The sequence below is a fragment of the Saccopteryx leptura genome, chromosome 2 (assembly GCF_036850995.1).
Source record: "Saccopteryx leptura isolate mSacLep1 chromosome 2, mSacLep1_pri_phased_curated, whole genome shotgun sequence".
NCBI classification, from domain to species: Eukaryota; Metazoa; Chordata; class Mammalia; order Chiroptera; family Emballonuridae; genus Saccopteryx; species Saccopteryx leptura.
The window spans coordinates 145,187,988-145,203,644 of record NC_089504.1 but is presented as its reverse complement, the minus strand read 5'-3'; the positions used below and the strand labels follow the sequence as shown (position 1 = coordinate 145,203,644).

Below are 15,657 nucleotides of genomic sequence, written 5' to 3'. Positions count from 1 at the left end.
CCCGTCCCGTCCCGTCCCATCTAGTTCTGCCCTCCCCTTTTACAGCCTTCGGGCGGCTCAACAATGTGGGAAATTGGAAGTCTCGCGTGAGGCGCTTTTTTAAGTGGGAGCCTGCCCCTTTAAATACGCTTCTGTCGGAGGCTCAATATTTTATTTTCCGGCATTCGTACAGCGCTGTGCTGGGAAATGCCTTCACCTGGACGTAAGGTAGACTGGGTCGAGCTTCTTGAGTGATCTAGGGCTTGTGTATGGGGATCTGACCTGATTGGCATTGGGACCCCGACTCTTGACCCGCAACAGGAGGGCGACATTGGCTAAGGGCGCGCCGCAGAACAGGCGGTGTGGGAGAGGGAGAAGCAAGTGGAGATGCTTGCGGTGTCTGGGGTGCTTTTGGACAGCCACGCCGCCGAAGACTGCAGTTTTGTGACCTGGTGGCAGAAGTAGGAAGTAGGATTGAGTTCGGCCCTTAACTAGCAATTCCCCTGCCTTGTGTCAGTCAGACTGCCCCCTCCCACCCACATCAGCATGATCTGTTGTGAGGAACGCTGCACACTGATGCTTACCTCCACGTGGGCCCCGCGGCTCTCCTCCAGCTTGGTTCCACTATTTCACCAAGATGCTTGATTGGAATTTCCTCATCGAAACATTCTCCCCACGCTGTTCTAGTTTAGAATGTCTTCTTCCTTTTACTGGGGAAAGAGTGTATTATTACTCTTTTAAGGCCAATCCTAAAACTGTGTTCTTGATTACATTGCTTTCCAACTCTAAGTCTTAATCAGATTTATATTGCTCAGTGCCATCAGTCATCTTACTAAGGCGTTTTATTAGATTGTGTAATTTTCCTACCCAAACTCTTCCAGTGGCCGTGCATTGACCACTCAATGGATTCTAAATCCTTGACCTGCATTAAGTGTTTTGCATAGTTCGGCACTAATCCAGCTGTATTTTCCAGGACTACTAGAAAACGCTTTCTTCAACTGCTCTGTATCTGGGCTGTTCAATTTTCTCTTAATACATTGCATATATATAATATATATAATATATAGTACATTATTTATGACATGACTTGGATTCCATTCTATTGCTTGGACAATTTTGAGGACTTAGATGGCCACTTCTTGCATTATGCCTTTACTAATTTATAGGCAGAAGTGATCTCTTCTTTTTTTCCTCTTCTCTCTTACAGCTCTTATTTTTGTACTAGTTGTTTCATTTATTCAACAATCACTATTGATTGCTGGCATACTGTGTGCTTGACAGTGTTCTGAATAGAAAATAATCAGTGAATAAGTTAGAGAAGGTTCTTGCTGTCATGGACTGAAAGGGAGAAAGAGAATTAAATCCAAACATTTATTTTTTGACTATCCACGCCTTTCTTTCTGATAGCTAACTGCCTTTTTGTTTATTTTGTAGGCATTGTTATTTAAGAATGGAAGAGGATACAGATTTTAGAATAAGGTTTAGTTCTTTGTGTTTCATTACTGATCATGTTGGGTTTCATGGCACTATAAAAAGCTCACCAAGTGACTTTGTTGTTATTGAGATTGATGAACAGGGACAATTAATTAATAAGGCTACTGATGAACCTGTTTGCAAGATTAGTGAAATACTACCAGCGCCAAATAATTTTGCCAAGAAAACAAAACTAGGTTTTCCAAATGTATCCTTTGAGGAGGGAAGCAACCAGGAAGTCAATACTTTAGTCCGGTGCTCTAATGTTGACCAAAATCGTCAATCTGGTTCAGAAAGGGAAGAGACTATCAATGATGGAACTTCTCAAGGTGAAGAAGAAAAAGTTTATTTATTAGGCTCTTTGTTAGATGAAAAAACAAATGAATTACTGAATCAGTTTGCCTGTGATATAAAAGAGAAATGGAACTCTAAAAGCGAGCTAACTGAAGCCTCTCCTGAATTCTCACTAGGAAGAATCCTTGACAAAAAACAGAGGGCTATTTTGCATAGTGCCATTCGCCAGAAATTTCCTTTTTTATTAACTGTAGGAAAAAACAGTGAAATTGTTGTGAAACCAAATCTTGAGTATAAAGAACTCTGTCACTTGGTATCCGAAGAAGAAGCATTTGACTTTTTTAAATACCTGGATGCAAAGAAAGAAAATTCCAAATTTACCTTTAAACCTGACACAAATAAAGACCACAGAAAAGCTGTTCACCATTTTGTCAACAAAAAGTTTGGAAATCTTGTAGAAACCAAATCTTTTCCTGAAGCTAATTACAATGCTGGTAATCCAAATATAGTGATAACAGTAAGATTTCGTGAAAAAGCACACAAACCCAGGAAAAGATCTGTGGAATGCCAGGAAAGAAAAGTTATATATACAGGTAATTATATAAATCATTACCATTTTCTTTGATAAACAGTTAAAATTGTGAATCAGTGAAAAATTAGTGAAAGCTGAGTAATTCAAGTGAATTGAATAGATTTCTCCAGAGAAATATTGAAAAGAAAATATGGGTCAGTTTTTTTGATGGACAATAAGAACTTTCAAATTACACTAATTGTAGAAATTACCCTTAACTGGCGACAGTGTCGTTAACACAGGCATTTATAGTTAAAATAGGCACAAGTATATAAGGCTGAAGCAGTTATTTTGTGTTTAATAAGTTTTATTGGAGGTAAACTGATATATTTTGAAAGTTATCTTAATTAAAATTAAATATTTGGAGATATGCAGAATATGTTTGCGAAAGTGAAGAGAACACTTTAGTTTGTCAAACAGATGAACCTCACTACCCTGAAAAGTTACAGGGAGCCCTTTCCTTTGGCTCTGTCAATCTTTTAGAGAAGAGACTCTCAAATGTTAGTATACATTATAATTACCATAAGGACTTCTTAAAACAGATTCTGAGCCTGACGAGGTGGTGGTGCAGTAGTTAGAGCATTGACCTAGGATGCTGAGGTGTCCGGTTCAAAGCCCGGAAGTTGCCAGCTGAGCACGGGGTCATGGGCTTCAGCATGGGATTGTAGACATGACCCCGTTGTTCCTGGTTTGAGCAAGGGGTCACTAGCTCGGCAGGAGCTCCCAGGTGAAGGCACATATGAGAAGCAATCAATGAATAACCAAAGTGATGCAACTATGAGTCGATGCTCCTCATCTCTTTCCCTGTCTCTCTCTCTATATCAAAAAATAAAAAATAAATAAAAACAGATTCTTGATCTGAGAATAGGTCTCAATCTCTGATATAGGAAATGTGGTGAGGGCTTTCACCAATTCCCAGGAGATGCTTTTTCTGTTGGCCTGAGAACCATATTTTGAGAATCACTTAGGGCATATATTCAATTCCTAGGATGGGATAGAATTGATAAAATCTTACTCTCAAAGTTGGGCTGACCATGTTTAATTGGCCTATCTCTGACATGAGGGATTGAAAATGTTTCAGATGGTCATATTTTATAAACGTAAAATACAGCAAAGCATTCAAGATGAAAGCAGTAACCCCAACTTGCTCAGATGTGTGTGGCAGGAACAGTATTGTACTTGTATGGACTCTGTGGTGTAAATGAAAGTGTTTGAACCTTAGAACTGTATGGTTTTATTTTACATTATGACTGTAGTTCACAAAAAGACTTAGGAACTTTTTAATAAAATGGTTTCTACAAATGTAAAAATGAAGAGAATACCATGGGCAAGTTACTTAATGCATAACTTTTGGTTGTATTTTAAAAATGAGATATTAGTAAAGTGTAAATCACAATTCTAAGGATTAGAGGAAATAATTAAGGAAAATGTTTAGTACATAATAGTTACTTAAATATTGATGTCTTCTCTCCTGGTCATTTGTTTGGTTGTATGACTTGTCTTCCATGAGAAAGCTGTTAGCATAGGACTTGACATATGAAACATGCAATAAATGTTAACATAAATCTATTTAGAAGGAAAAAGAAAACTAGTTTTACAAGTAGGGGGAAGGATTACTTATAGTGATTTAAGCTTCGATAGATTTTATACTATTTGAAATTCTAAAATATTAATTTGAATTAGTGAACCAAAAAAATTTGTGGAAATTTTTTACATATTAGTTTATAAAAACTGAACAACTGGAGGGATACCTTAAAGGGAAAAATTGATGGTTCACCAGAGGATAGTATAAAGACACCAGTGTACCTACAAGTCCAAGAACAAAGGAAAAGATATAGATAAACTTTGCCTGTCCCAAATTTTGCTTAAGCCAAAGTTTTATAACAACAAAAAAAGCTCATTTTAAAAATAAATTCCTCAATAACTAGATCTAGTGAAAAAATAGAACACTAAAAAACTTTATTTTTGTATATTTTAAAATATATATAACACATAATTTGCCATTTTAACCATCTTAGAGTGTACAGTTCAGTGGCATTAAGTGCATTCATGTTGTTGTGTGACCATCACCATCATCCGTCTTCAGAACTGTTTCATCTCTTCACACTAAAACTGTTTCCATTAAACAATAACTCTCTATTTTCCTCTATCTCAGCCACTGGCAACCACCATTCTGCTTTCTATCTCTATGAATTTGAATACTTTAGGTATCTCCTATAAGTGGAATCATGTAACATTTGTATACTGCTCACTAGAATTAGGGGGTCAGGGAACTTTCCAGTACTTTCAGCCTTTTGTCTAGTGCATTTTCACCAATGAAATAAAGTTGGGTTTGCATCTCATTTGCATAATCACACAACTTTCTTTGACTTGTCATTTGCTTTTCTGATGTTCTTGTTTAATAAAAGAAAATCAAATGCTGCTTTTTTATCACTTCATATTCATTTTGAAATATCCTCTAATTTTTGTGACAGTATATTTTTATGACTAGCTTATTTCACTGAGCTTAAAGTCTAAGACTCATCCATGTTATATATTATGTTAGAAATTTTTCTTTCTTTTTAAAGCTGAATAATCTTCCATTGTATGTATGTACTCCTCTTTATTTATCCATTCATCTGCCAATGGACTTGGGTTGTGTCTGTTTTTAGCTATTGTGAGTAATGCTGCTAGGAACGTGGCTATAAAAATATATGTTCAAATCTTTATTTTCAGGGTTTTGTTTGTTTGTTTGTTTTTGGTATATACCCAGAAGTGGAATTGCTGAATCAAATGATAATTCTTTGTTTAATTTTTTGAGGTAGTGCCATACTGTTTCCCTAGAACAAGTTTTTGAAGAAGAAATCATATGAAACATTTAGGCATCCAATGCAATTTTTATTTCAGATACTGCATTTCTCAGCTTTGGGAGTTTCATTTGGTTTTTTCTTAGGTTTTCAATTTCTTATGTGTTCACTCTTTCCTATACTCTTTGAGCTTAGTTCTAATAGGTCTTTAAAAAGATTTGTCTGCTAATTTCTCTCTGTCATTTCTGGATATATTTTTGTTGGCTAACTTTCATTTGGGTATGGGTCATATTTTCCTGCTTCTTTGCATATCTAGTATTTCTTTTCTGTTTCAACATTTTTTTAATTAAAGTTAATGGGGTGACATTGATTAATAAGAGTACACTGGTTTCAGGTGAACATCTCTATAGCATTTGAACTGTTGATTGTGTTGTGTGCCTGTCACCCAAAGTCAAATCATTTTCTGTTGCTGTGTATTTGTCTCTCTCCCACAGATCCCCTCCCCCGGATAACCATTTCACTTTTACCTATGTCCACGAGTCTCAGTTTTATATCCCTCTTATGTGGGATATATATTTGTCCCTCTTTACTTCCCTCCCTGATGCCCTCCTCTCCCTGGTAACCACTTATCTTTTTTTTTTTTAATCTTTTATTTATTTATTTTTTTATTCATTTTAGAGAGGAGAGGGAGAGACAGAGGGAGAGAGAGAGAGGAGAGACAGAGAGAGAGAAGGGGGGGAGGAGCTGGAAGCATCAACTCCCATATGTGCCTTGACCAGGCAAGCCCAGGGTTTCGAACCGGCGACCTCAGCATTTCCAGGTCGATGCTTTATCCACTGCGCCATCACAGGTCAGGCCAACTTATCTTTTTTTGAGGTCAAACGTTGTGGGTGTTATCTTGCTGAGTGTCCAGATTTTGTTGTATTCTTTTAAGGAGTGTTGAACTTTGCTTTACCAGTAGGAGGTAAGTTACAAATACATTTAAGAATTTATTTTGAGTTTTACTTAAGGAGGTGTGGAGTAAGCTTTACTCTAGGTCTGTCATATAGCCCTACTATTATAGAATGATCCTTCTGTGGTTTCTACTGAATGCCCTTGCTTTTTAATTAGATCTGTTCTTTCTGACCAGACTCTAGGCTTATGTAATCTCTGGCAGGTTAAATGCATGGTATTATGTTGTCCAACTTGGTGGAGTGTGGTAGCCAGCATCCACATGGCCTCCAGTGGTCCTTAACTATTGGTATTCATGTCCTCAGTATTCCTCCTTACACTGAATTTTGGACAGCCTGCTTGACCAATAGAATATGGCAGAAATGATAGTAACTTTTTAAAAAATATTTTTGATTTATTGATTTTAGAGAGAGAGGAAAGGAGAGATATAGAAACATTGACTTGTTATTCCACTTATTTATGCATTCATTAGTTGATTCTTGTATTTACCCTAACTGGGTATCGAACCCACAACCTTAGCATATGGGAACAACACTCTAACCATCTGAGCTACATGGCCAGGGCTGACAGTGAGTAACTTTTGAGGCTAAGTTATAAAAGGCATTTTGTATTACTCACTCTGACAGAAGCAAATCTTCACACCTTGAACATGCTCAAGAATCCCTGTGGAGAGAAAACAAAGGCCTCCCGAAAATAGCACCAAATTACCACTGATGTGAGTGAAGTACCTTGCAAGAAGATACTCTAAATTTAGCTGTTATTTCACTTCAACTTTACGTTAGACCCCTAAGGGTCTTCTTTTCAGCAGAAGCTCTAAGTAGAAAGTATCCTGTCCTGACAAAATGTGAGTGTATTTTGGTCTAACAGTGAACCCAAAAGGGACCCACACACTGTTGAAAGGGTCAAAGACAATACAAAATAAAGATAAGACTTTGGACTCCCAAGTGTTCTGAGGCAGGAATTAGGCTAAGAAAACTACTCTGCTATAACAAGCTATCTTTTGTGGGAAAAGAAGGTTCACTCAGATGGTACAACCAAGACCCAGAGGTGGACCCTACAGCCAGGACAATCATTCCCAGATAGTGGTAAGACTGAATTCCAACATAATCCTGGAATAACCAACATATGCATGCCTGGGTTCAGAATTGCTGCGTATCATAACTTCCAGGTATTTTTAATTTTCTCCCAGTTGGAACAGAGTCTCTATAGTGCTTGTTCTGTGTGTTGTAACATGTAAGGTATGTGAACAGCAGATTTGTTTCATGTTTCATAATCTTCATATTAAGAGAAATTGTATTTGAGGATTCTCATAAAACATGTACTTAAGGAGCCTTATTTACATCCAGACCTAATTTAGAGGGAAAAAAAATACTAGAATTTGTTTTGATGTTTTAATGCAATGAGTCTTTGGAGCCTTAGAAAGGAATGAGCGTGTTTTTTTTTATTATTATTTTTTGTTGTTTTTTTTGTATTTTTCTGAAGCTGGAAACGGGGAGGCAGTCAGACAGACTCCTGCATGTGCCCGACCAGGATCCACCCGGAATGCCCACCAGGGGGCGATGCTCCGCCCATCTGTGGCGTTGCTCTGTTGCAACCAGAGCCACTCTAGCGCCTGAGGCAGAGGCTACAGAGCCATCCTCAGCGCCTGGGCCAACTTTGCTCCAATGGAGCCTCGGCTGCGGGAGGGGAAGAGAGAGACAGAGAGGAAGGAGAGGGGGAGGGGTGGAGAAGCAGATGGGTGCTTCTCCTGTGTGCCCTGGCCGGGAATCGAACCCGGGGCTCCTGCACGCCAGGCCAACGCTCCACCACTGAGCCAACAGGCCAGGGCAGGAATGAGTGTGTTTTAAATGGGGCTGGGGTGTGATGGCAGGGGTCCCCAAACTATGGCCTGCGGGCCGCATGCGGCCCCCTGAGGCTATTTATCCGGCCCCCGCCGCACCTCCGGAAGGGGCACCTCTTTCATTGGTGGTCAGTGAGTACTGTACGTGGCGGTGTCGCTCACGCAGAACGCACGCATCACGGCTCCAGAAGCGCGTCATATCACTTGTTACGGCTAGCAGTGACGAATATGGAACCGAACATTGACCATCTCATTAGCCAAAAGCAGGCCCATAGTTCCCATTGAAATACTGGTCAGTTGATTTAAATTTACTTGTTCTTTATTTTAAATATTGTATTTGTTCCTGTTTTGTTTTTTTACTTTAAAATAAGATATGTGCAGTGTGCATAGGGATTTGTTCATAGTTTTATATAGTCCGGCCCTCCAATAGTCTGAGGGACAGTGAACTGGCCCCCTGTGTAAAAAGTTTGGGGACCCCTTGTATTAGAGCCAGCAGATGGGTTGTGGTTCTCCACATTCAAGAAGATTCTCAATGATCTGGTATTCACACAGAGTGGCCTGAGTATGGCCAACAGAATATGACAGAAGGGATGGTGTGTGACTGGTAAGGCTAGATTTAAAAAGTTTTGCACTTATTTGCCCATGTTTCTTGAATTGCTCATTCTGGGCTAAGCCAGCCACCATACTGTGAGGATACTCATGCGGCTCTTTGGAAAGGAACTGAAGCCTCCCACAACAGCTAGCACCAACTTGCCAGCCATGTGAGTGAGTCCACTTGGAAATGGATCCTTCAGGTCCTGTCTGGTTTTTGAATAACTGTAGCCTCAGCCATGTCCAACTGCAACCTCATGAGAGAGCCTGAGCTAGAACCACAAACAGATGCTCTTGAATTCCTGACCCACAGAAACCATGAGAAATAAATGAACACTGTAAGCCACTAAGGTTTTGGGTGACTTGTTACACAACATTACATAATACACAGCATTTAACCCTAGCCGTGTGTAGATTACAAATCAGCAGCAAACTCCAGGGATCACCTACATGGATTTCTGAACTCTCTCTGCATGGCTTTCTCTTAGCTGGTACTCTGCCCCATGAATTCCAGCCCACTCAGCCTTCCTGAACTTCGTCCTCTACCTTCTTAATTCAGCAAAACCACTTTACTCTAGCTAGATTCCTTTTCCCCATACTGTGGTCCAGAAAGTACCTCTAGACAGAAAATCAGGGTATTTTAGATTTCACCTCATCTCTTTTTCTTTTGGTTCACAGTTCTGTATTGCCTGTTCTCTAGTGTCTAAAACATGTATTTCATATGTTTTGTCTAGTTTTCTGCTTGTGTTCAGTTTATGGGTGGGGGTCCTGTTTGGTGTCAATTATTCCCACATGGCTAGAAGTAAGTCTCTAAAATTGAAATTTTAAATAAGCATAGTTGATTTTCTTTTTAAATACTTAAGTTGTTCCAAATAATTAAGAAAGTGTTATGAATCTTAAAAATTTAGTGATCTTTAAGTTTTCCTATTGTTTACTATTATAATGTGATTTGAATAGACAGTGTGTAACTCCTAGCCAAGCTGATGCAATACGTGATTGAATTTTGCATTTCTTTTACTCTTAAGATATTTTAATGACTGTCTTGTTCCCTAGATTTGGTGTACTTGAGGGACTACTATATTTTTTCACATTATTCCTAAGTGGTTCTCAAAGTTTTTGCGTCCAGGACTCCTGGACAGTATAGCTCTTATGAATTACTGTGGACCACAACCAGCTTTTTAAAATGTGGTTATTATCTATTAATATCTGACCTATTAGCAATTAAAATAGAAATTTTAAAAATCTGAATTTCAAGATGAATCTATTACTATTAACATGATAATATATATTTTAATGAAAAAAAGACCATATTTTTAAACTAAAAATTAGTGAGAAGGATTCTACTCTTTCACAGTTCTATGAAACTTTCTAATATCAGACATTCAGGAATTCAACTGGATTCTCATTTCCTGCATTCAATCTGTTGTAATTTTTTGTTTTGATTGAAGCAAATGATCAAAATGCAGCATCACACAGGCATGCAGTTGAAGAATGGAGAACATTATGGACTCCCTAAAACAATAGCTCTGAGGAATCTTACAGACATTAAAATATTTAGCATTGTGATCTTTCTTTTGCTTTGACCATTTGCCATACTTCTCTTCATTCTTTAAGCCTCCACAGCAGTAGCACTTCTTTCAGGCTCTCAAGGCTGAGTGTTCCCAAAGCAGGGGTCCTTTTTGTTATACTGGCCATTGTAACGTTAGCCTAGCGCATCTTCCCAGATCATTTTATTAAACTCTGTAATTACTTTTATCATGACAATAGCTGGAATATTTTGAGGTTACAGTCTCTACCTTTTAAATGTGGGCTTTTAATATTATTTTATTTGAGACCTTGAAATCAGAGGTTTATATTCGAGTCCATTTGGCTAAGATACCGTAAGGCTAAGATTGTGACTTAGCACACCATAGTGACTTGTATGATTCTTTCCTTTCCTCTACTTCTTTTATCAGTTCTTTAAGAATAATAGAAGTCATAATACCTTTAATTAATCACTGCTGTAGTATAAAATTTGGAGAAATCTGGGAAGCTGTTATGATAGTACAAAATAATTACCCTAGTAGTAAAAATATATATATATAAAAAAATATATATATATACACATATATATATATTAGAAAATAGGGGACAGTGTTTGAATATTCTTCAGAAATTATAGTGTTACACTTTAACAATTCTTAAATATTTAAGTAAAAATACAAATCTGTTTTTCTTGTAAAAACTGAAACATTGAAAATATACTACATTGAATTGCAGACTTAAACCTTTCACATAAGTGATATACACTATACATATTTTTGAATCTTGCTATTTTCATGTCTTTAGAGATTATTTACATAGAGATATAAAGAACATGTAGCTCTTACCCAGTCTATTAAATACTGTATGGTATTCCAAAGTATGGCTATTTAAGCTTTGTTTAGCTATTTATATGCAGGGTAGGGCAAAGGTAGGTTTATGGCTGTGAGTACACAAAACACAGGTTAGTCTTGTATTATTGTTATTATTGTGTTATTTTCCATACAAACAACTGTAAACCTACTTTGCCCCATTCTGTATTCACAGATAGATATTACATAAATTTTACATCTTTTTACTTGCTGGGTCATATTTATATCTAATGTTTGTTTTTCTTAGAGCACTCTTCAGAGAAGCCCTTGTAGCTGCTGATGACAATTACAACAATTGAACAAAATATAAATTATTCTGGCAGAGTATTGAAATTTGCTTTACATGATCTGAAAAGAGAGAGCAATACTTTGAAGTATCTCATGTAAATATGGTGAACTGAGGATTGGGATATTTTGTCACTATCAATGCTGGCAGGTTATATAGGTCATTGTATTGGGGGGCTTTTTTGGTGGGTTTAGTCCTTCTCTCCACCTCCACAGTCTCACTCCCACCCTCTCATCTAGTACACACATAAAATATCTACCATGAAACAAGCACTATTCTATTCCCTGGCCTGCTGGTTTGGGACTCCCAGTGTGATGGACAAGCCATAAAGGGATACAGTTATAACACATGGTGTAAAGTATCATGATGCAGATAATAACAACTTGTGGACACATGCACGATTAAGCAATCAATTCCTTGTTGAGTTCATTTATTCATTGATTCAACAAATATTTGAATACTTAACTATGTGTTAGGCTGAGGATATAATAGTAAAACCAACATGATCCCTGCTTAGGAGCATTCAGTCTTGGGAACCTGGAAGGGATTTGAGGTAGGACTGCTGCTGCTGTTGGATCATGAAGAATGAATAGAGGTATGGAAAATAAATGGAAGGAGCACATAGTTTGGACAGAGAGACTCAGATGTGCCAAAGTACAAAGCTGTGGAAGGCTCTAGTCCATCCAAGGATTATGGGAAATCCTAGGTCAATATGACAGGATATGTGAATGCAAGTGGCATATGTGAAGACTGAAGAGGGAGGTTGGACCTGATATGAATGCTAAGATGAGGAATTTGGCGTTTCTTTTTTTCATTTCTATAAACCTTTAATGAGCCAATTAGCATTTTTTAAAATGACAGATGAATTCTATAACATGGATTTTGTATTTTGATTAAAAAATACTCACTTAAATTAATGATTTGATTCATTATATTAATCTGTTAAGAATGTACTTGATGTATGGTGCTGCTATTTTTTTGTAACCTAAGATTATTATTTTTTCCAGCCTTTACCCTACGGAAAGAAAATTTAGAAATGTTTGAAGCAGTTGGTTTTTTAGCTATCAAACTTGGTGTGATTCCTTCGGATTTTAGTTATGCAGGCCTTAAAGACAAGAAAGCTATCACCTATCAAGCAATGGTTGTTAGAAAAGTGACTCCAGAAAGGTAAAGATATTACTTGATAAGAGAAAACTTTTCTTTCTTATTGCATCAAATAAGAAAATGTAAGATTAAACTAAGAATAATACTAGGAACATATTAACCTCATTAATATTAATTTATTGAGTACAGGCTTACCGAGCAGCACATTCTGCATTGATAATATAATTATCTTCCATATAGTTATGTCTTAAATTTACATTACAAAACAGGTAGTTTTAGCATAGAAACTTTGAAAAGTGGCTGATTTTAAATGATCAAAATTGTTTCTCACATCCTGTTCTCTATTCAAATATGCATTTATACTAAGGACAGTATCTTACAAATCTTTTTTTTCTCTAATTACTGTAATAATTTTAAACTTTTGTTGTACTTCCTTATATTTAAAATAAATCTGTGTTAAATAGAAAGTAAAAACACTCAAATTTTAATCTCCCTTCAGCTTAATTGGTTAATAAGAATATTTTTTGTGATTTTCCAAGAAATACATGTTCATTGTAGATGTAAAAAATAGAAAACAAGTACTGTGTAAAAAGAAATGAAAAGTCATTAATAGTTCCACTACTCAGAAAGAACCACAATAACATTCTGGTCTATTTCCTTCCATACTTTTTTAGATTATACTACATATACACATTGTACAAAGACTATTTTATTTATTTATTTATTTATTTATTTTTTGTATTTTTCTGAAGCTGGAAACGGGGAGAGACAGTCAGACAGACTCCCGCATGTGCCCGACCGGGATCCACCCGGCATGCCCACCAGGGGCAACACTCTGCCCACCAGGGGGCGATGCTCTGCCCCTCCGGGGCGTCGCTCTGCCGCGACCAGAGCCACTCTAGCGCCTGGGGCAGAGGCCAAGGAGCCATCCCCAGCGCCCGGGCCATCTTTGCTCCAAAGGAGCCTTGGCTGCGGGAGGGGAAGAAAGAGATAGAGGAAGGAGGGGGTGGGGGTGGAGAAGCAAATGGGCGCTTCTCCTATGTGCCCTGGTCGGGAATCGAACCCGGGTCCCCCGCACGCCAGGCCGACGCTCTACCGCTGAGCCAACCGGCCAGGGCCAAAGACTATTTATATATGTGAAAATAATGTTGTATATGCAATTTATATTTTACTTATAAAAATAAAATATTTTAAAGAAAATTTTTGTCATGAAATATTTCAAAGTGATGTTCATTATTTAGGCTTATTTGTTTAACATTCCCCTAGTTTTGAGTATAGAAATTTATTTTAATATTTCACTGTAAATTATATTGTGATTAACATTATTGTACTTAAATCTATGCCTTGTAGGTATTTTGTAGAAGTTGAATCAGTGGGCCAAAATTGAGCCTAATTTAAGTAATAATAACATATTAATCTGTAGCCATAAGATGTTTAAGTATTCACAATTTGCTGGTAAATGCTTCTAAGTTCTTTTTTTTACTGACCTTTTTTTAATTTTAATTTTTTTATTCATATATTTTTCTCTTTTTTTTTAATTTTTAAATTTATTCATTTTAGAGAGGAGAGAGAGAGAAAGAGAGAGAGAGAGAGAAAGAGAAAGGGGGGAGGAGCAAGAAGCACCAACTCCCACATTTACCTTGACTGGACAAGTGCAGGACTCCAAACTGGTGACCTCAGCGTTCCAGGTCAACGCTCCATCCACTGTGCCACCACAAGTCAGGCCTATTCATATATTTTTTGACAGAGACAGAGAGAGAGTCAGAGAGAGGGACAGATAGGGACAGACAGAAAGGAAGGGAGAGAGATGAGAAGCATCAGTTCTTCGTTGCAGCTCCTTAGTTATTCAATGATTGCTTTCTCATATGTGCCTTGACCTGGGGGACTACAGCAGAGTGAGTGACCCCTTTGCTCAAGCCAGCGACCTTGGGCTCAAGCCAGCGACCATGGGGTCATGTCTATAATCCCACGCTCAAGCCAGCGACCCGTCACTAAAGCCGAATGAGCCCGCCCTTAAGACAGAAACCTCGGGGTTTTGAACCTGGATCCTCTGCATCCCAGTCTGATGCTCTATTCACTGTGCCACTGCCTGGTCAGGCAATGCTTCTAAGTTCTTATATGAAGGACCAAAAAAAAAAAGTATATGATTTTTGTCTTTATGGTCAAAAGTGCAGCATAGATAAGGGAGGAGGACATTAGATGTAAAAGGTATTTAAACATTAAAAGATAGCTTTTAGCCCTGGCCAGATAGCTTGGAGCATTATTCCAGAGTGCAGAGGTTGCTGGTTCAGTCCCTCGTCAGGGCACGTATGGGAACAGATTGAAGTCCTGTCTCTCTCTGTCTCTCTTTCTCTCTCCTTCCTCCCTCTCTCTCCCCCTTCCTCTCTATAAAATTAATAAAATAAACATTTTTTTAAAATACAGTTTTTAACAAAGACAAATATTACTGGTTCCTAGGAGAGAGTACTTTGAATTGACTTATGGGTATGGGATTTTAGTTACCCATCAAGTAAATAGTAAGATTTTAGTTAATGCAAAAAAATTTGAAGATATGTTTGGAGGGACAGTATCTAAACAATCTGTCTAATAAAACAACTACTGTAAGGACTATAGAAAATATGAATGCAAAGAACAATTTACATCTGTTTTTATAGGATCTTAAAAGTTATGCTAAAATAGTTAGAATCTATTATTTATATGTTGAGGAAGAAGTCAAAGTTTGAGTAAGAAATTATTCATAGCATAATTTGGGGGACATTTTCTGGTGCTAGTAGTTTTTCTTGGTAATGTTGGGGGAAGAGAGACTGAGAAGGAGAGAAAAAAATATAAGGATAGGAAGAACAAAGAATAGTTATGGAAGTGTATCACTTGAACTAAGAAGTCAAAAAGCCTGCATAGATTAAGTGATAACATTAGGAATATATGTTCCAGTTCTTAAAATAACTGGTTAATATAATCCTATAATAACAGGTTCTTGTGCGCATTTGTTGAAATATTAATTTTGGAAGATTCAAAAAATTTTTGTTTTAGTGTTGGGATAGGTGCTTACCTGGCAAGTGTCATTTAAAACTTACAATGATTTTTGAAATGTACAATTTAACTGAGTGAGATTTATCATTTATAGGTTGAAAAATATTGAAAAAGAAATTGAAAAGAAAAGAATGAATGTGTTTAATATTCGGTCTGTAGATGATTGCCTTAGACTTGGTCAGCTCAAAGGAAATCACTTTGATATTGTCATCAGAAATGTGAAAAGCCACACAAATGATTCTGCAAATCTGAGAGAGAGAATTTTAGAGGCAATAGAAAATGTTAAGGTAAGAAAATTCAGTTTTAAAAGAGGATTACTGGAAAATCTTTATAACCCCTCTATTTAATTTGAGGTAAAA

The 15,657-nt window shown here is 37.2% G+C and overlaps 1 protein-coding gene across 2 annotated transcripts in view; it reads left to right on the top strand.

The window, feature by feature from the left end:
• The first annotated feature begins 74 nt into the window (after positions 1–74).
• Positions 75–15,657, top strand: part of PUS7L (pseudouridine synthase 7 like) — a 33,362-nt gene continuing 17,779 nt past the window's right edge. Inside the window, exons 1-5 of one of the 2 annotated variants that reach the window (XM_066368998.1) lie at positions 75–207; positions 1,414–2,339; positions 12,172–12,331; positions 13,829–13,986; positions 15,458–15,585. In XM_066368998.1, coding sequence (XP_066225095.1) covers positions 1,430–2,339; positions 12,172–12,331; positions 13,829–13,986; positions 15,458–15,585 — 1,356 coding nt within the window. In that variant the 5' untranslated portion in view covers positions 75–207; positions 1,414–1,429. Of the gene's footprint in view, positions 208–1,413; positions 2,340–12,171; positions 12,332–13,828; positions 13,987–15,392; positions 15,586–15,657 lie in introns of both variants that reach the window. The other variant, XM_066368999.1, reaches the window with a different exon arrangement.